General features: G+C 46.5%; 1 protein-coding gene across 7 annotated transcripts in view; it reads right to left on the bottom strand.

Moving 5' to 3' along the window:
- The window catches only part of CA14 (carbonic anhydrase 14), a 93,571-nt gene that overhangs the window by 2,221 nt on the left and 71,593 nt on the right, over nucleotides 1–19,757 (bottom strand). For 6 of the 7 annotated variants that reach the window (XM_075607719.1, XM_075607718.1, XM_075607720.1 and 3 more), the window contains 7 exons: nucleotides 12,176–12,321; nucleotides 7,628–7,723; nucleotides 6,069–6,135; nucleotides 3,802–3,959; nucleotides 2,224–2,353; nucleotides 1,518–1,541; nucleotides 700–784 (listed from right to left, as the gene is read on the bottom strand). In XM_075607719.1, the coding sequence (XP_075463834.1) occupies nucleotides 700–784; nucleotides 1,518–1,541; nucleotides 2,224–2,353; nucleotides 3,802–3,959; nucleotides 6,069–6,135; nucleotides 7,628–7,723; nucleotides 12,176–12,321 (706 nt within the window). The remainder of the gene's footprint in view (nucleotides 1–699; nucleotides 785–1,517; nucleotides 1,542–2,223; nucleotides 2,354–3,801; nucleotides 3,960–6,068; nucleotides 6,136–7,627; nucleotides 7,724–12,175; nucleotides 12,322–19,757) is intronic. The other variant, XM_075607722.1, reaches the window with a different exon arrangement.

The following is a 19,757-nucleotide window of genomic DNA, read 5'->3' as shown; positions in this document are numbered from 1 at the left end:
TCACTTGTGCTGAAGCAGGGATATTCTGAAAAACTGACCTGTTGGTGGCCCTTGGGGACTGGAGTCGAGCACCCCCCTGCCCTAAACTGACAAGTGTAAGAGGCCCCAAAAATGAGAAATGGATTTATTATTCTGACTGAAGGAACCATTGCAACATATAAACATGAAACTGAAATGAATGAGAGCGTTATACTAGCATTGTTATATGCAAATATGACGGTGTAAAGCTAAAATGAACGGTGCTTGCACATCACATTACGTTTAATATTAAAACCTTTTCTTTCAGGGTTTTTGAAGAGCAAAGTCATTGATGATGTCTGCAAATAATAAGCTATGAAGCTTAGTTAGCTTATGCACAAGTCCGCCACTGTATTATATACAGGGCAACGGACAGTTAAAAATAGCGCTTGTGGGAATCTATTGTCTTGTTGTCCCAGTCTCAGCACAGGCAACTGCAGAGGGAATGTGTATATCCTGCCTGCTGGCTACATTTACACTCCCAACCATTCCAACACAGCAGCAGCTGTGATGGGATTGTCACATGGACAGGGCAAAGGATGGTGTTGGGGAAATATTTCTCATTGGTTCATCCATACACATATGGTATTTTAAGTATAAAATTTACTATTGGTGTCATGCTGCTTTATGTTGAGGATTGTAGAATTCAGCTGACAAATAATGAAATTTTCATCTCCTTACCGTAGCTTCTTGGCAGCAAAGTGTATACCGCAGGAGAGACTCACAAGTCCCAGCAATGTCCCAAAAACGATGGCGAGAATTTGACCTGGGAGGGACAAAGTCACCAAGATTTACTGACCGGCAGAAGGTCAATACACATGATTTCAGAAAACATGTTCGCTGTTAATACAGAGGATCCTCTCCCAGCGCTATATACAATTCAGTTAAAATACAGAGTATCCTCTGCCAGCACTATATGCAATTCAGTTATAATACAGAGTATCCTCTCCCAGCACTATATGTAATTAAGTTATAATACAGAGTATCCTCTGCCAGCACTATATACAATTCAGTTATAATACAAAGTATCCTCTCCCAGCGCTATATACAATTCAGTTATAATACAGAGTATCCTCTCCCAGCACTATATGTAATTAAGTTATAATACAGAGTATCCTCTGCCAGCGCTATATACAATTCAGTTATAATACAGAATAGCCTCCGCCAGCGCTATATACAATTCAGTTATAATACAAAGGATCCTCTCCCAGCGCTATATACAATTCAGTTATAATACAGAGTATCCTCTGCCAGCCCTATATACAATTCAGTTATAATACAGATTATCCTCTCCCAGCACTATATACAATACAGATATAATACAGAGTATCTTCTGCCAGCGCTATATACAATTCCATTACATTACGGTACTTGGTTCCTGGGAAGACACAAGCTGCCGATCGCACTGAAACAAGTAAAGTAATATGCTGCTTTGTACAAGGGCCTGAAATCCCACAGAGCAAAGGGCCCGTGGGAGGCGTTGTTCAGGGACAAAGTACCTGTAGAGAAGGTTGACGGGGATCCTGCGAAAAAGAATGAGAACAAAGATTAATGCTTCAGCGGAATCGCTCTAATACTGAGACACGATAATGGGAATGACAAAGACATCATGTATCGGGTAATAATAAGGAGTAACTGGAGGGAGGGCAGTATCTCGGGGCTGAAGGGATCACTCACTAAACCGGTGAGAAAATATGTCTTCACTGATATAGTGGTGGGTGCAGGGAAAGGCCTCCATGGGTTGGTAGCAAAGTACATACAGTCAAGGAATTAAAAATGTGTGGGGTACATAGAAGAGGAGCATGAGATGAAATTGGGTGTAACGATTTACAGTAAGAAGATACAATGTGCAGACACGGCATAACACATGGTCTTTGCTGTCTATAGCTGTTTCTGGAGTGAAGTTAGTTGGGGTCTTTAACATCCGGATTTCCATGCGAGGGTTGTTTCTATTCCCTGCGCTGGGCTAACTGAGCTGACATGGGTCAAAACGGGGGGCATTGCCAAATAAATACAGCAATTGGGTTTTCTTTCTTCGGTAAATCTGGTGTTGTTATTTACCCCATGACTTTTGATAATGTGTTTGGGTTGAAAGGGAAGGTCCTAACTAGAACAGTACAGGAGGCATTTGCCATGCAGGGCTGATGTAAGCCTCGTGCTCTCTTTGCAGGTTGTATTATAGGTGTCCCATTCACATGCACTCACGCAGTAGAACGGAGGTGGAGGTGTATATCGTTCTCTGGTTCAGAGGTTGAACGGCTCGGTAATTATCCTGCAACAGGCCCGGAGATGGCCCTGGCTTGCTGGAATATAGCGTGTTCTGCAACCTCTCCAGCTGCAAACACAAGACAACATCACATTGTAATCACTACTGGAACAAGGAGCGACACTGTGCTTCAGGGCAGAGGGGAACAGCCCGTATTTTTATAGATCGACAGAGAACCTTATTAAAATGGGTTCATTTTCCAGATCTGTAAATAAAATCAGTTTTCGATTTTAGCTGATAACTGCCAAGTCCCAGTAGACACGACACCATATTCTGTTAACTTGTAGTTGTATATATTTACTTTGCCTTTTGAGCAGACTTCTCCTCCATCTCTTTGGTTTTTGGAGCACTGGTATTGCATTTGTTAGTCTTTCCGTTCTTGGTAATACAGCACTATGACTTCTGCAAATACTAGGACACTTACAAAGCAATCTAACGATGAAAGTTCGGCACCTCCAATGACTACATTGGAAGAAAAAAAAGACATTCTTGCAGGATTATGGTGACGCTGTGTACTCAAATGTGCTGAGCTGGATATTTCCAGCGACTCCATATACCTCCTACACAACAAGTTGTGAGCCACATGCAGTAACATTAATTCAATGCAATTTTAAATCAAAAGAACACATGGTACATTTGCATGTCTCACAAAGCTCTGCAACCCTGTCTTTCCCCATTATCTCTTAGCATATAATGCTTCCACTGCAGCCATGGATTCTGGGTAATGAGCTCTCACAGTGAGTCCCTTTACTTGTTATCCATTCACTGAAATGGAAATTCATACCCTGCTAGGTGTGTCACTTCCTCTCACTATGTTGAATTGGGATTTATAACGGCGTGTAACACATAATAACCGGAGGTACACTTTGGTAAGATCCGGGATGCATAGTTACTTGCAGATGTCACATTCTATAAGGAGTGCTGCTGAAATACACATTACTGTGTATGCAAACGCAAAGAAGAGTATGAGACGGGAAACTACTCCAGGGATTCTGGGTAATGACATGCAAATAAGCACAGTGTCACTCTTTACGTCTTATCCATTTTAACATGGATCCCCCTATACACTTCTGCCTGCCGCATTACACAGCTTTTTAGCACAGTCTGGGTTAAAGAAGTGCAGAGCCAGTAACCCTACTCACAGATAGCTTTTTTGAACTTTGGGGTCTCATCAGTTGCTGGCTATGCCACATGAATCTGGTATGTGGGTTTAACTAGACATTAAAAAGTTATGGTGGGTAAAAAAAAAGTGATTGTACTCCGGATTCTTTTGCTACAGGTAACCTAAATATAAATAACACCAATAATTATTCATGCCATCTGCCTTTGTTTTATTCCCTGTAATTACAACTAAATGTTTCCTTTCAGAGGCTGATGTGCAGAGCGCAGCATTCCAACCCAGAGGTGGTTGCGAGTGTCTGGAGAGCAGCTTCCCGCTATGGTGTTAAAAGCCACTGTACTGTATGTATCCACAACATAATGATTGTGAGTGCTCAGTATCTGGCCGTCCCACTCACCTGAGACACTGAGAGTTGCACTCTCTGGTGGAAGATGGTCCAAAGCACACTCTGGTAGCAGGGGGGTGTTGTCAGAGACCCCCTGTAACGGTAATACTGGTCTAAATGCTTCGGGAGCAGCTGATGTACATCGAAGGCTGGTATAGTCACAAACTGACCTGCGAGAGACAGGAACACCAATAGTGTTACTAAAGTAACATAGTATCGTAATAATGATAGATACAGTAGGGCCCCGCTCATACGGCAGGTTCTGTTCCATGGCGCCGGCGCCGCAAAGCGAAAATCGCCGAAAAGCGGAACCACCGATTTTCGACGTCTCCTACCCTTCTGTGCATGCACAGACTTGCAGTCCACCTTCTGCGCATGCGCGAACTCGGCCGCTCCCCTCTTCTGCGCATGCGCGAACTCGACCGGCCCCTTCTGCGCATGCGCAGACATGGCGGCCCCCTTCTGGGTACCGCCGTACTGGCCGATCTTCGAGAAGCGAAACGCAGAGAAGCGGGGCCCTACTGTAACAGAGTACTGAGACCTCCCTGTCTGCGCACTTCCCCCACGCACAATATCATTTTCACCCAGGATACCATATCCACCTCAAATTGCCTCATATTAACCTGAAGGGGTCTCCACGGGAAAACAACTTGTGCATGAACGATTGTGTATGACATTTAAAATACTAGAAAAAAAAACAGAAACTTCCATTTATAAACATGAGCATAGCACAAACTGTAAATGTCAAATGTGAGCGGTAACTAGTACTTAATTATATTTACTGGACCATTTTATTGGATCAGATAACCACAGATACAGTACATTCCCTTCAGAAACAAGGAGTCAGTTTGGGCTCATAGAACATAGTCAGCACTCATCTCCACAGGCTCTGTGTCTAGGGTTGCCAGGCGCCTTCTCCAAAAATACTGGACACAATGGTGAAAGGTGCGACACGCTCGAGAGACACACACACCCCTCACACCTCTCCATGCTGTTTCCTCCTCTGATTGGCCCCACCCCCAGGCTCCTGACACCTCCTCCTGATTGGCTGCATTACCCAGCAGCAGCCAATCATGATGGAGGAAGTTTCCCAGCCCCCTAACAGCCCTGCTCTCTCCCGGCCCTGTTGGTGGCCCTTGAGGAATGGCGGTGGCCACCCCTGCTCTAGATCTTTTATTGCATCTCTTCTATCATATAAGCTTATTGACCTTTTGCTTCCATTTTTAAGGAAAATATGATTTTAAAAAAGCCTTCTGTTTTGCTATTGCATAAAACTTCTAAAATGACTTCCGAAGAACGGTTCCCCATAGTTTAACAGGTTTATTTTATCTTGAACTCAGTGACAGTGCCGACATTTTTTAAGTGCCATATGAACTCTGGATTACATTTTATTGGCCTAATGCAAGGTGCTCAGTTTTGGGTGATGTTTTAATGACTGTGGGACCTGTCACACACACACAGTCTTGTCTCTGGACAGTAACAGGCAGTTCAGCCTATGGAAGTTATTCATTAAAGTGTCAATCAGGCATAATCGCTCCCAATCTGCCAGTCAGAGCTATTTAAGTTAAAGAGGTGCGGCCTGTCCGGAACGCAGAAGTGCAGATGGAACGGACATTGGGACACAGGTAGGGCTGCCAGGTGTCCAGCATTGAACCGGACTGTCCAGTAAGAAATTAGAGGTGATACAGGACATGTATGTGTATACCGGTATTACCTCTTTGGACATAGTGACCTGACCGGCTTGGGGGGCCGCGGGATTTCCCAGAGCAGGGAGAGAACAGGGCTGTTAGGGGGCTGGGAAACTTCCTCCATCCTGATTGGCTGCTGCTGGTTAATGCAGCCAATCAGGAGGAGGTGTCAGGAGCCTTGGGGTGGGGCCAAGGAGAGGAGGAAACAGCATGGAGTGGAGAGAGGTGAGAGGGGTGTGTGCGTCTCTCGAGTGTGTCGCACCTTTCATCATTGTGTCCAGTATTTTTGGAGAAGCCGCCTGGCAACCCTAGACACAGAGCCTGTGGAGATGAGTGCTGACTATGGTCTATGAGCCCAAACGGACTCCTTGTTTCTAAAGGGAATGTACTGTATCTGTGGTTATCTGATCTATAACAAACACTATACTATCAAGGATCTGTGTTTGCGCTGCTATTTTTTGCTGCACCATGGCAGTTACCGCCCGTGCATGATATCCCGCATGGCGCTCACTCCCGCCCTCTTGTCTCGTGCCTCTTTTCCTCTCTCCCGGGGCGAGTTGCTGGATGAATATCCTTCCCGCGTTCCCTTACCTGCGCGTCGGACATTCCACAGATAGCTGAGGATGTGCTCGTAGGCTGGATTATCCGCAGTCGCTGTCTGAACAACACGGGGACAAACACGGTATCAGGTCAACACAACTCGCCCCTTCCCCAAACAACAGGAAATCATTTAAATACAGATTCCAACCGGTTCTCAAATACCAGCGGTAAGACTTTAAGATCTCGGGGAAGATCACCTGTTAACCCCATAGTTGCCAGATTGGGCTGGAAGACATTGCCAACGGGAATGATCTTGTCTTTAAAAGGAGAAACGAGTGCTACTCCCTTTACCCCTTCAGTGAGTGCCAGTGCAAAGCATAAACCAGGTGTGCAAAAAATAGGTGTGTTAATAGTGCTAATGCTCTAAATACTAATTAGTGTTATAAATATACCGTGATAAGTAACAAAAAAAAAAGTATACATATAAGCAAGGCTGTCTGGAAAAACTGACCATACAAGTCAGACAAAAGGACATATAACAAATGAAATCCGGCGCCTGAAAATAAATATCAACTTATGGAATCTGACCGTACATGAATGTCCAGTCTGGATGACCCTTGAATCCTCAGATGAACCACAGGAACAGTCTCACAACATATGACAAATAAATTAGTGTTAGTTAGTGATAAATTAGTGATAAAGTATAAATCAGTATTGTCTAAGGCTACGTCCATAGAGGTGGGAGCCGCGCTGACGCTGAGGCTCGTCTGCGCAATCAGGAGCGATTGCATGAACTAGCAGACGAGCCAGCGTGTGCGATCGGGAGGCGGGGCACTGACGTCACTGGGCCAATAGACCGTGAAGCATCAACGTTACGGCGCCGTGATGTTGACGCTGCTTCGCTCTGATTGGAGGTTTTCAGCCGACAGCGCGCTCAGAAACAGGTTCTGCTGTCGGCTGTAAATCCCAGCGCCTCAGCACGCCTGCGGACGCTCGCGGGAGCCCCCTCTCAAGACATCCTCATTGAGGATGACGGGGCTCATCGCGGAGCGTCCGCGCGGCCTAGCGCTGACTGTCCTTCTATGGGCTCAGCCTAAGCCTACAGTTTGTAACAGTTACACACTATGATGTTTCCTTTGTTTATCTATTTGTCATATGTTGTGAGACTGTTCCTGTGGTTCATCTGAGAATTCAAGGATCATCCAGACTGGACATTCATGTACGGTCAGATTCCTTAACTTGATATTTATTTTCAGGCGCCGGATTTCATTTGTTATATACACCAGTGGTGGCCAACTCCAGTCCTCAAGGGCCACCAACAGGTCAGGTTTTAAGGATATCCCTGCTTCAGCACAGGTGGCTCAATCAGTGGCTCAGTCGAAGACTGAGCCACTGATTGAGCCACCTGTGCTGAAGCTGGAACTGATTGAGTCACCTGTGCTGAAGCTGGGACTGTGAGCCACCTGCGCTCTAGCAGGGATATCCCTAATACCTGACTTTTTGGTGGCTCGAAGACTGGAGTGGACCTCTCCTGATACAGTGTAACTGTGTGCTGTGCTGAAAATAATGGGGCAATCCGGACACAGACAGACATCAGCTGCCCGTTTTACCTCGACGAGGATCCCCAGGACAGCGAGGCCGTCCGGCTTGGTCATCGCCTGGCTGACGTTGCCGTACTTGTCCGAGTTGTAATGGACAATGTGTACCTGAGGAGCAAAGTGACAAGGCAAAACTGTCACCTACAAGGCGGGACCCCACGTACGTCGCTAGTAGAAGGATCTGCTGTATTACTTTACATTACAGCAGGGGAGGCCAACCCCAGTCCTCAAGGGCCACCAACAGGCCAGGTATTAGGGATATCCCTGCTTCAGCACAGGTGGATCAATCATCATCATAATGACTTGAGCCACTGATTGAGCCACCTGTGCTGAATCAAGGATATCTTGAAAACCTGACCTGTTGGTGGCCTTTGAGGATTGGAGTTGGCCACCCCTACTTTAAAGCACCACCTGTACTTATGAACCCCGATATTCTTAAACCCAATGTGTGATCTGAAAGTGAGAACCTGTGCATAAGCAAACTAATTCATTGAGCCCTTACCAGCTCAAGTGGCCATTTGTTTTATTATGAGGAACCAAGGTCCGAATTATTACATAACAGGTACTGTAGTTTTTGGATGCATAGGCCCACATTTGCTAAGCAGTGCTAAACCACAAGGCACTTTACAGACCATTCATCCACCGGCCCACAGCAATGGCTCTGCTTAAAACGGCTTGTTATTTGTTTTGCTACTTTCCTTTTAACCCTTTCGCTGCCAGAGCGGACCAGCAAACCACCGCACCCTCTGGCAGCGAAACAGTGAAACAACAGGAAAGGTAGATTTAGCAAAACGAGAAAAAAAAAGTAGTGGTACCACAGAGCCTTCTCACACGTGGACGGCTGACCAAGCGGCAGTGCGGACAGTGGCTTCTAACGTCCAGGGAACACAGGAGATACAAATGGGCCTGACTGTTTCCGTGTTATGATCGCTAAATCCAAGCTGTGCTAGGCCAGTAATCTGGCAGATTACCATCACGGGTACACAGCACATTGCAGTGTTACAATGGTGTAATCTCATGTCATTGTACCAGGGCTGCACATGGACAGCGCAAAGCATTTTAGCTGACACTGCTGCCTCTGGTATTAAAGCGCCTTTGTTTTCCCTGCATTAAGCAGTATGGGGCTGCTGGCTGCAGCCAACGAGCACATTCCTCAGGGCCAGTGTGAGAGCAGAATACAGATACCCGCCGCTGCTATATTCCCCGCTGCCGCCGTTCGGATCTGTGGGGTTACAAAGCAAAAGTAGATATCAAAGGGAGGGAGACCTGCTGTGTTTTAGAGGAACCCGTGAGCCCTGGGGTTAACCCTTTGTGGGTCTAAGAATATATTTGAGCATGCATGAGCTCCTATAGAAGGGAGGGATACTGTGCATCGCTTTGCACATTACAGGCACCTGTACAGGCACACCGCACCGTGCTGCGTCTCATGCACAAGTATAGATGTCCCATATATATGGGATTTTCCTTATTTCATTGCATTGTTCAGGAAAGGTCTGTCGGTCCCCGTATTTTAGTGCCTTGACGCAGGGCCGTCGACAGGGGGGCTCCTGCTTGCTACTGAGTCCTAGCTGGTGAGGTGGGGGCCCCGCTTGTCGGAACTTGGGCCCGCCCGGAAGGCTGCTCAACTTTCACATCTGCGCACAGCACTGCAGGCCTCCCCCACAGGTTAAAGTGTGTGTGCGTGTGTTGTGGTGGGGGGGGATTGTGTGTGTTTTGTGGGAGGGGGGCATCCTGTATTATAAACATTTAAATGTGGCAACCCCAAAGCTACACACCAAGCAATATCCTACATGAGTTTTTTTTTAAATAAATCAGTTCTGTACTATGAGAAAATACTTGTAGCATTTTTTTAAAACAACTCTGAATTACATGTTTAATGTATTATAATGTAGCAAGCATTTTTTGTTTCTATAGCAACCACTTCCAAAGTCACAGATACTCAGTCAATACTACTCTGAAGTCATTTAGTGAACCCCCGAGCCGAATCTTCGCTGATCGATTACAGGAGAACAGATCGATCAGCAATATAGCTAATCACTTATCATTGTGTGGATTGTATTGATGCACATATTAAAGGAAATAAATAAAAATGGCCGCTTGAACTGCTGCCTTAAAGTACTATATGGGATAGTTGTTTTGTCTGAATTACATACATTTATAATGCAGACATACATTTAGAGAATATGCAGAAAATCACATCATACCCTAAAACAAGTGACGGGTTCAGTCATGTGAATTTAACTCCTGGGCTGCCAGAGAGGCCTGCTTAAACTGTATATACATCCTGTGTGGGTGTCACTCAGTCCTTCCTGGGGGGGGGGGGAGGGGGTTGTGCAATAGAAATTCTTAGCCCTGCCTAATACAGCCAATCACATGATGGGATTATTAACCCAAGTACAATGTGGGGAAGTCATTTAGTGACCTGTATTGGCTCAGGGGGGCTCAGTTCCACTTCCAGTCCTCAAGCCCACCCCCTGCAGGTCAAGTTTGAAAATCCCAGCTTCAACTCAGGTGGCTCAATCAGTCCCTGCTTCAACACATGTAGCTCAATCTGTACCAGCTTCAACACATGTAGCTCAATCTGTACCAGCTTCAACACATGTAGCTCAATCTGTACCAGCTTCAACACATGTAGCTCAATCTGTACCAGCTTCAACACATGTAGCTCAATCTGTACCAGCTTCAACACATGTAGCTCAATCTGTACCAGCTTCAACACATGTAGCTCAATCTGTACCAGCTTCAACACATGTAGCTCAATCTGTACCAGCTTCAACACATGTAGCTCAATCAGTCCCTGCTTCAACACATGTAGCTCAATCAGTCCCTGCTTCAACACATGTAGCTCAATCTGTACCAGCTTCAACACATGTAGCTCAATCTGTACCAGCTTCAACACATGTAGCTCAATCTGTACCAGCTTCAACACATGTAGCTCAATCAGTCCCTGCTTCAACACATGTAGCTCAATCTGTACCAGCTTGAACACATGTAGCTCAATCTGTACCAGCTTCAACACATGTAGCTCAATCTGTACCAGCTTCAACACATGTAGCTCAATCAGTCCCTGCTTCAACACATGTAGCTCAATCTGTACCAGCTTCAGCGCAGGTGGCTCAGTCGGTCCCAGCTTCAGCACATGTGGCTCAATTGGTCCCTGCTTCAGCACAGCTGGCTCAATCAGTATCTGCTTCAGCACAGGTCATTAAGAGACTTAGGGCCTCATGCAGAGAGCAGCGAGGCGCTGTATATCGCCAGGCTGCAGGGACATTTTTCAACAGAAATGCATGAAATGGCGCGAAAGAGGGGAAAAGAGAGGAAAGCGCCAATTTTTTTGTTTTGTTTTAAAAACGCGCCGCGCGGTTGGCGCGAACCTACATTTCATCTGTATTTCAAACCGCCGTATGCAAGAAGGGCCGAACATCTTTTCCCGGCTCATGTCGCCAAAAACATGGAGAGATGTTCTCCAAGTATGCACGCCAACAAAAGTTGGCAAGAAAGTGCATGTGAGCGGCGATAGGGAACATAACCAGCAATATCCGGTTTTGTCAAAGCAGTTTTCTACCGCGCTAATCACGCGGTTTTCAACTCTACATATTCCTGCATGGTGATATTGCCACTTATCCTTCCTTCCTGCATATGGAGATACATTCGCGCCATTATATGGCAAAGTGTTTCAAATCTCCAATTTTTTTAACCGTTCCTCTCTGCATAGGCCCCTTAGTCTTCGACTGAGCCACAGATTGAGCCACTTGTGCTGAAAACCTGACCTGTGGGTGGGGGTGGGGGTGGGGGGCTTGAGGACTGGAGTTGAGCACCCTGGAGGACATATGTGACTATTAACCCCTTGAGTGACAGAGGCACGCATGGAGAAGAGAAACAAATGACGGAAAGAGCAGCGCCGTGTAATGCTGTGTTATACGCCTTCCTTTCCCCTTCCTATAAACACTTTCCACGTCACATATGTATGTATGTATATCTTTATTTATATAGCGCCATCCATGTACACAGCGCGTCACCGCAGTAACACACGGGACATTATAATATAACACGTAATGGGAATAAGCGCTTCACACATAAAAGTGACATTAGGAACAGGAGTCCCTGCCCCGAAGAGCTTACAATCTACGTGACTTTCATCCTTCTCCCACACATTCAAAATATCCTTTTTAACATGGCAAAAGTGCACTGCTTGAGTTACATATAATAAAAAGTAGCACCAACGAAGAAGGGGGATTCATTTGAATATTTGGGGGAATTTAGCACCCCGGTTAGTAAGACCGTCTGTCACTTGGTCAAAGTGGAGAACCCAGTATTACTGCTTTTATTGTTATATAAAGCTAAACTTCCTTCTTTTTCATATATTAAATGTAACAAGTGACCTGTATTCGCTTATCTGTTCTAATTGCAGAAAACAGGCCCGATCCTTTTGGAACCAAACTGTGCGTGTCATGGATTGATAGCCTTTTTTTTAATGGTACTTTGATCACTGCCCACAACTCAGGCCACATGTGACATCCCCTCCTACTAATGTTTGTGGTCTCTGGCACAAGGACTTACCTCTGCGGAGAACATCTCCCCATCTATCTGGTGCTCCGACCCCCAGCGGGGTGGGGAGCTGCTGCCCCAGTGCAGGTGGAGCTCCACAGCTGTGAAATTCTTGGGGAGGCCTTGGAGACGCATGGAGGGGGGGAGAGCGAGAGCCACTGGAAGAGATCACAGCATGCAGACATTAATATACTCATTCGTGTAGCAATGTGCTCATGTACACCGTGCTTCACCCACATGCACCACCCCTAAAGGGTGACGTGATCATCACCAGGGTTGTTTTAAAGTACTAGCGCCACAAAATGAATCCTTGTCCAGAGGTGCTTACAATCTAATTTTGCACGCGGCGATAAGGGGACTTGCCCGACGTCACAGGGAACTGGCACAGAGTTCTCCCACTTCAGAAGCCAGTGTTTTAACTTCTGCAAAGCATTGTAAAGAAGAGGATGAACTAGAGCAGGGGCGCTTAACTCCAGTCCTCAAGGCCCCCCCAATAGGTCAGGTTTGAAGGATATCCCAGCTTCAGCGCAGGTGGCTCAATCAGTCCCCGCTTCAGCACAGATGGCTCAATCAGTCCCTGCTTCAGCACAGATGGCTCAATCAGTCCCTGCTTCAGCACAGATGGCTCAATCAGTCCCTGCTTCAGCACAGGTGGCTCAATCAGTCTTCGACTGAGCCACTGGTTGAGCCACCTGTGCTGAAGCTGGGATATCCTGAAAACCTGACCTGTTGGTGGCCCTTGAGGACTGGAGTTGGCCACCCCTGCTATAGTTGCTGACAGTTGAATACAGAACCAGGACTGGATCATTATCGCTCTGCTGACCATCCTCTACATGTGCTGAAGCTGTGATATCCTTAAAACCTCACCTGTTGGAGGGGGAGGGGGGCGTCTTGAGAGCTGGAGTTTAGCACCCCTGATCTAGGTGACAAGATGGTGGGATAAGGTATCTTTTAAATAAAGTTAAATTGGACGATGTAAGTGGGTCGGCACTATTAATATGGAAGCGGCTGTAAGGGAATGTTCAGCTAACCCAGGCTATTAAATCTCCCATTCCAATGTGATAATGCGGCTTGGCTTCACCAGTTCAGTAATCCAGAGCCCGGTGACACCGCTACGCACGGGTGAGGGAATTACTGTCTGACCCTACTGGCAATCTTCTTCTTCTATGCGTCTTCTGTATTCCATGGGCACGTCTTGCCAAATGCTTTCCCAGCTGTTATTATTGCTAATTATTCCCATTTGCCAGCGGAGATATTAGCCAGAGGTTCTCTTTGACATGTGCAGGTAACAGGATCTGTGCCCGTGCTGCAGTATTTCCTGTGCTTGACGGTCTCAAGTTTAAAGTCCCCTCTTTGTTACAAAGCGATTCTATGTTGTGGAGTCCGCCAATATTTTTTTTTCTTGTCTCATAGAAATATTGATTTGATATGGGCTATTAAAATGGCCATCGTTATAGCTCTCTCCTTGCTGTCTTTGGTCTCTCATCAGTATGCTGTGGTGCCGCTTCCCGCTGTGCTGGAGAAGATTTTAGTCCCATTCATTTGGATGGAGCTGAACTCTTCCCAGCGCACAGAAGACGTCTTCACAGCATATTGAATAGAGCCATTTATTTGACCTCTTTGCCTCTCTCCCTTTCCCTCTTTCCACCCTCTCTCTCTCGTGTCTCTTCCTCTCTCTCCCTCTGTCTCTCTTGTGTCTCTCTCTTTCTCTCGTGTCTGTCTCCTCTCTCTCTTGTCTCTATCTCTTGTCTCTCTCTCTTTCTCTCGTGTCTGTCTCCTCTCTCTTTTGTCTCTATCTCTCGTCTCTCTTTCTCATGTCTCCCTTTTACTGTTTTCCTTGTGGTCCTCTCCCTCTGCATTCTCTTTCATTTTCTCTGTCTCCAAGTCTCACACCCTTCCTCCCCTTAATTATCCCCCAATTTCCCCCCTCCCCTGTAGTCCTTTCATGTCTGTGACTCTCTGTCTCTCATCTCCTTCTCCTTTCTGTCCCCCTCGCCTCATTCACTCCATTCTGTCCCTCTTTTGAAAAGTGACAATTGTCTCCCATGGCAGCATCTACTGACTGTGCTTTTTATCCCCTGAGCGGATATTGGCCAACAGAGCTCTGTCATCCTTACACATCTGTGCCAAGATCAACGTGCAGGCTAGAAACTAATGTTTCACCAGCTCCGTCCTATCCGCACACATATTTTCAATGAACTCTTCCATGATCCTCCTCCACCCTATCCTGCTGCTACATCCCTTAACGCTTGCAAAACAAACTCGTTTAACCCCTTGGGTGGCTGAGCCATTGATTGAGCCACCTGTACTGAAGCAGGGATATCCTTAAAACCTTTGCAGTTGGTGGCCCTTGAGGACTGGAGTTGGCCACCCCTGGTATAGTTGCTGACTGTTGAATACAGAACCAGGACTGGATCATTATCGCTCTGCTAATCATCTAACACCCATCCGCGTTAGCTGTAGTAGATCTAATAATAATAATAATCTATACTATAATTCTATGTTGGATTCCGTTTTCCGTTTGTTTGTATGTCAGAAGCATCGATATCTCACAAACGGCACCACGTAGCACCACAAAACTTTCACTGGACATTCTGCTGCGGATTTGTAGGTCAACGCAACTATTTTGAGCTTCCAATGTGACTCACCTCCCAAATTATGGACATTCTAATGTCCAGCAAATCTCTTACAGCAGGGGCGTGGCTGCTAAGGGAGGGGCGTGGCTACTAAGGGAGGGGGCATGTTTGTGCCTGCTTCGATGCTGTGTGTCTGATGTGAGATGTGCCAGGGGGGGTGAAGAAAACGGAGTGAGTGGGGGGGAGAGAAAACGGAGTGTGAGGAGGGGAATAAAACGGAGTGAGTGGGGGGGGGGGGGGGGAAACGGAGTGAGTGAGTGGGGGACGGGACGGAGTAAGTGGGGGGGGAACGGAGTGAGTGGGGGGAGGAGAAAACGGAGTGAGTGGGGAGGGGAGAAAACAGAATGAGTGGGGGGAGAAAACGGAGTGAGTGAGGGGAGAGAAAACGGAGTGAGTGGGGGGGAGAAAACGGAGTGAGTGGGGGTGGAGAAAACGGAGTGGGGGGAGAAAATAGAGTGAATGGGGGCAGAAAACAGAGTGGGGGGGGGAAACGGAGTGAGTGGGATGGGAGAAAACGGACTGAGTGAGGGGGAGAAAACTGAGTGGAGGGGGTGAGAAAACTGTTTGGAGGGGGGGAGAAAACTGAGTGAGTGGGGGGTGGAAACTGAGTGAGTGGGGGGGAAAAGGAGTAAGTGGGGGAGAGAAAACGGAGTAAGTGGGGGGGGGGAGAAACGGAGTGGGGGAGAAAACAGAGTGAGTGGGGGCAGAAAACGGAGTGAGTGGGGGGGGAGAAAACAGAGTGAGTGGGGGTGAGAAAACGGAGTGAGTGGGGGGGAGAAAACAGAGTGAGGGGGATAACACGGAGTGTTGGCGGGGAGAAAACGGAGGGAGTGTGGGGGGGAGAAAACGGAGTGAGTGAGGGGGGAGAAAATGGACTGGGGGGAGGAGAAAACTGAGTGAGTGGAGGGGAAATGGAGTGAGTGGGGGAGGAAACGGAGTGAGTGGTTGTGGAGAAAACGGAGTGAGTGGGGGGGAGAAAACGGACTGAGTGAGGGGGGGAGAAAACGGACTGAGTGAGGGGGGAGAAAATGGACTGGGGGGAGGAGAAAACTGAGTGAGTGGGGGGGAAATGGAGTGAGTGGGGGAGGAAACGGAGTTAGTGGTTGTGGAGAAAACGGAGTGAGTGGGGGTGCAGAAATTGGAGTCCGTGAGGGGGGGGAGAAAACAGTGAGAAGAGGGGAGAAAACAGAGTGAGTGAGGGAGGGGGGAGAAAACAGAGGGGGGGAGAATACGGAGTGAGTGGGGGTGCAGAAATTGGAGTCCGTGAGGGGGGGGAGAAAACAGTGAGAAGAGGGGAGAAAACAGAGTGAGTGAGGGAGGGGGGAGAAAACAGAGGGGGGGAGAAAACGGAGTGAGTGGGGAAGAAACGGAGTGAGGGGGGAGAAAACAGAGTGAGTGAGGGGGGGAGAAAACGGAGTGAGGGAGGGAGGGGGAGAAAACGGAGTGAGTGGGGGGGGGGAGAAAACGAAGTGAGGGAGAGGGGAGAAAACGGAGTGAGGGAGGGGGGTTAGAAAACAGGGGGAGGGAGGGGGGAAAAAACGGGAGAGGGGGAGAAAACGGAGTGAGGGGGGGAGAAAATAGAGTGGGGGGAGCGGAGTGAGGGGGAAACGGAGTGGGAGGGGGGAGAAAGGAGAAAAGGGAGATAGAGAAAGAGAAAGGGTAAGGGAGAGAAAGGAGAGACGGGAAGGGAGAGAGAGAGGTGAAAGGGAGAGAGAGAGGGTGAGGAGGGCGGGAGAGAGCAATGTGGGGGAGAGAAAGAGAGAGCAATGAGGGGAGAGAGCAATGGGGGGGAGAGAGGGGAGGGAAGGTTGTAAAGGGAAAATGGAGACACAGAGAGAGACACACACACAAAGAGACACACGGAGACAGACACACACAGAGACAGACACATACAGACACAGAGACAGCCCCTATCCAGTCAATGACACGCCCTCCGCTCCTGCTCTAAAAAAATTGCAGGACAGCCGATCGCTCATGCTTGGAGAGCTGGTGACGTCACCGCTCTCAAGCATGAGTGAGCTCAGCGTCAGCGTGGCCGCAGCCTAAAGCAGCACAGGGAGATGCGCCGGATGCGGGGGGGGGGGAGGCAGGGAGATGTGCCGGAAGCGGGGGATGGAGGGGGGGGGGGGGGGGGCGGAGAGATGTGGCGGCAGCGGGGGAAGATGTACCAGCGGGAGGGGGGGGGGGGGGGCCGGGAGATGCATTCCCCGGGTACAAAAGCTAGTTTCTTATATAGCGCTGACAGCGTACGTTGCCCATTACAGGCAGTCCTCGTTTTACAACGCTTCGCTTTACAACGAATGGCTTATCCAACGCTATGCAATGTATACCTATATTCATTTTTACAACGCCAAAACGGCTTATCCAACGCTTTTACGATGCTTTGCAAAGTTGTTTATGTGTATATAATATATATATCATATAATATGATATTATATTATACTTTATAATATATTATATTATTAAATTACATGATATATTATGTTATATTATATATATAATACAGTATATACACTATATAATTTATGTGTGTGCTGCATATCTTATTGCCGGAGTAAAATATTGTGTGTATTTTAGCATTAAAAATGCCTTCAGGAACGGAACCTTTCATTTAAACAGTGTTCCTATGGGAAAATGTGTTTTGTTTTAAGACGTTTCGCTATCCAACGCCATTTTGAGTAACGCATTGTGTTGGATAACCGAGGACAGCCTGTACATTCATTTATAAAATGTTTTACCAGAAAGTAATACATTGAGAGTTATCTCTCGTTTTCAAGTATGTCCTGGGCACAGAGTTATGATGACAAAAAAATAGTTACATTAAATTAACGGTTATACATTATGTATAAAGACATTGCATCCACAGTTAGAAATAATATATATTATAGGCGTATGTAACAGTTACAGGCCAGGTTAAAATGTGAGACAGCTTTAGTTTTAAAAGAACTTAGACTGGTGGCGGCTGTGATTGTTCCAGTTTTGGGGTGCACGGTAAGAGAAGGAGGAGCGGCCGGATACTTTGTTGAACCTTGGGACCATGAACAGTCTTTTGGAGTCTGATCTCAGGTGATAGGTGCTGCATGTGGTAGGGGTGAGGAGCTTGTTCAGATAGATGGATAGTTTGCCCAGAAAGTATTTGAAGGTAAGACAGGAAAAATGAACTTCGCGTATAGACTCAAGTGATGGCCAATCTAGTTCTTTGAGCATTTCGCAGTGATGTGTGTTGTAGTTACATTGGAGGACAAAGCAGCATATTGAGTTGTAGAGGGTGTCTAGTTTGCTAAGGTGAGTTTTGCAGGTACAATGAGCCCCTGCCCTGCAGAGCTTACAATTTAATTGTGGTGCCTGAGCTACATGGAGATAAAGTGACTTGCTCAAGGTGACAAAGAGCGGACACTGAGATTCTCCTTCAGTGTCTTCTCACACAACCTCATTAAGGGAGAAGGAGCGGCTCAGTGAATAAAGGCTCAGTGAGTAAAGACTCTGAGTGAGTAAACAACGACACCGAGTGTGAAGCAGGGGAACCTGGTTCAATTCCCTGTGATAGCTCCTTGTGACCTTGGGCAAGTCACTTTATCTCCCTGTGCCTCAGGCACCAACATCATAGCGTGTAAGCTCATTTGGGCAGGGACTGTGGGGGTCATGCACTAAGCTCCGTTAAGTCATTTTTAGAGTGCAAAGTGCTCTTAGAACGTGATGTTGCGCTGAACACGATGCACTAAGCCACACAAACAGGCACTTTGCGCTCTAAAACTGACTTTTTTCAGGAAATTTTTCTAAGTCCAACTTTGCTCGTTCGTTACCCTGTTTGCGTTAAATTCTGCCCTTAAGCGGGATGCACTAAGCTACGTAACCTTAGCGTACGCAAAAGTTGCGTTCAACAGAACACGTCAGCTCAAGGTAGACGCAAAAAAAGCTGGACTTTGAAAAATGTCTTGCTTTACATTTTTGCATGCGCAACACCCTTACAACAGGCCGGCGGGGGTACCCGTGGGAGTCCCGGGGTGCCCGCGGGCCTGCGGTACCAATGTTGTGCCTACAAAAATACTAAACATTATTTCTAACTAAATACACCCCCCTAACACATACAGTACAATAATGTGCAAAATAACTATTATCCAGATATGGATAATAGATTATTTGCCCATTATTAAACACTGCATTAGAATACATAAATAAAGTAAATAAATACAATTATACTTACCACAACAGCAGGTCCCTCTGTCCTCCGTTGAAAGAAAGCATACAGTATATACATAATAAAGACATTCTAATGGCCCCTAACCCCTTAATCACCTTAGCGGTTACTAACCGCTATAGTCTTTAAGGGGTTAACCCATCCTGCCCCGATACAAACCCGGGAGGCCTAAGCACCCACTCTGAACTGACTATACCCTCCCTGTACCCATTGAGTAGTATAGTGGTACATCATACCCATATAATAATAATATGGGCATGATAAGCCTCTATAGCACTCAATGGGCACCCTAATTACAATACATTAATGCACCAGATACAATAATAAAACCTAACTCCAAAAAAACATACTTCACTAAATAAAAACAGTAGCCAGCTAATCCAATGAATACAAGCAATAACAACATCAACAATTAATTCATTAAACCATTAACCAATGAAACCAATTAACTCCTAAACCAACTCAAAATGAATAGTAACACTAACCAATCAAACCAATGAATTACTACAACATTAATGAATGTAAACATTAAAAGACAAAGAAATACATTCAAACAATATCTGAAATAACCATAAAACGCATTAGCTAACATAATACAACTTTAACTACAAACGAACACCAATCGCAAACATTTTATTACATTAAGCAGGAAAAAAACAAACAATCACATCCACATAAGAAACTGAAATTAAAAAAACCAACAGCAATACCAAGCCAGAATTGCCCCCCAAATATTGTCATAATAATGTATTCATCTGTA

The sequence above is a fragment of the Ascaphus truei genome, chromosome 7, assembly GCF_040206685.1.
Source record: "Ascaphus truei isolate aAscTru1 chromosome 7, aAscTru1.hap1, whole genome shotgun sequence".
Lineage (NCBI taxonomy): Eukaryota > Metazoa > Chordata > Amphibia > Anura > Ascaphidae > Ascaphus > Ascaphus truei.
Note: the sequence above shows the minus strand (reverse complement) of the source record. Positions and strands in the feature narration are given on the sequence as shown.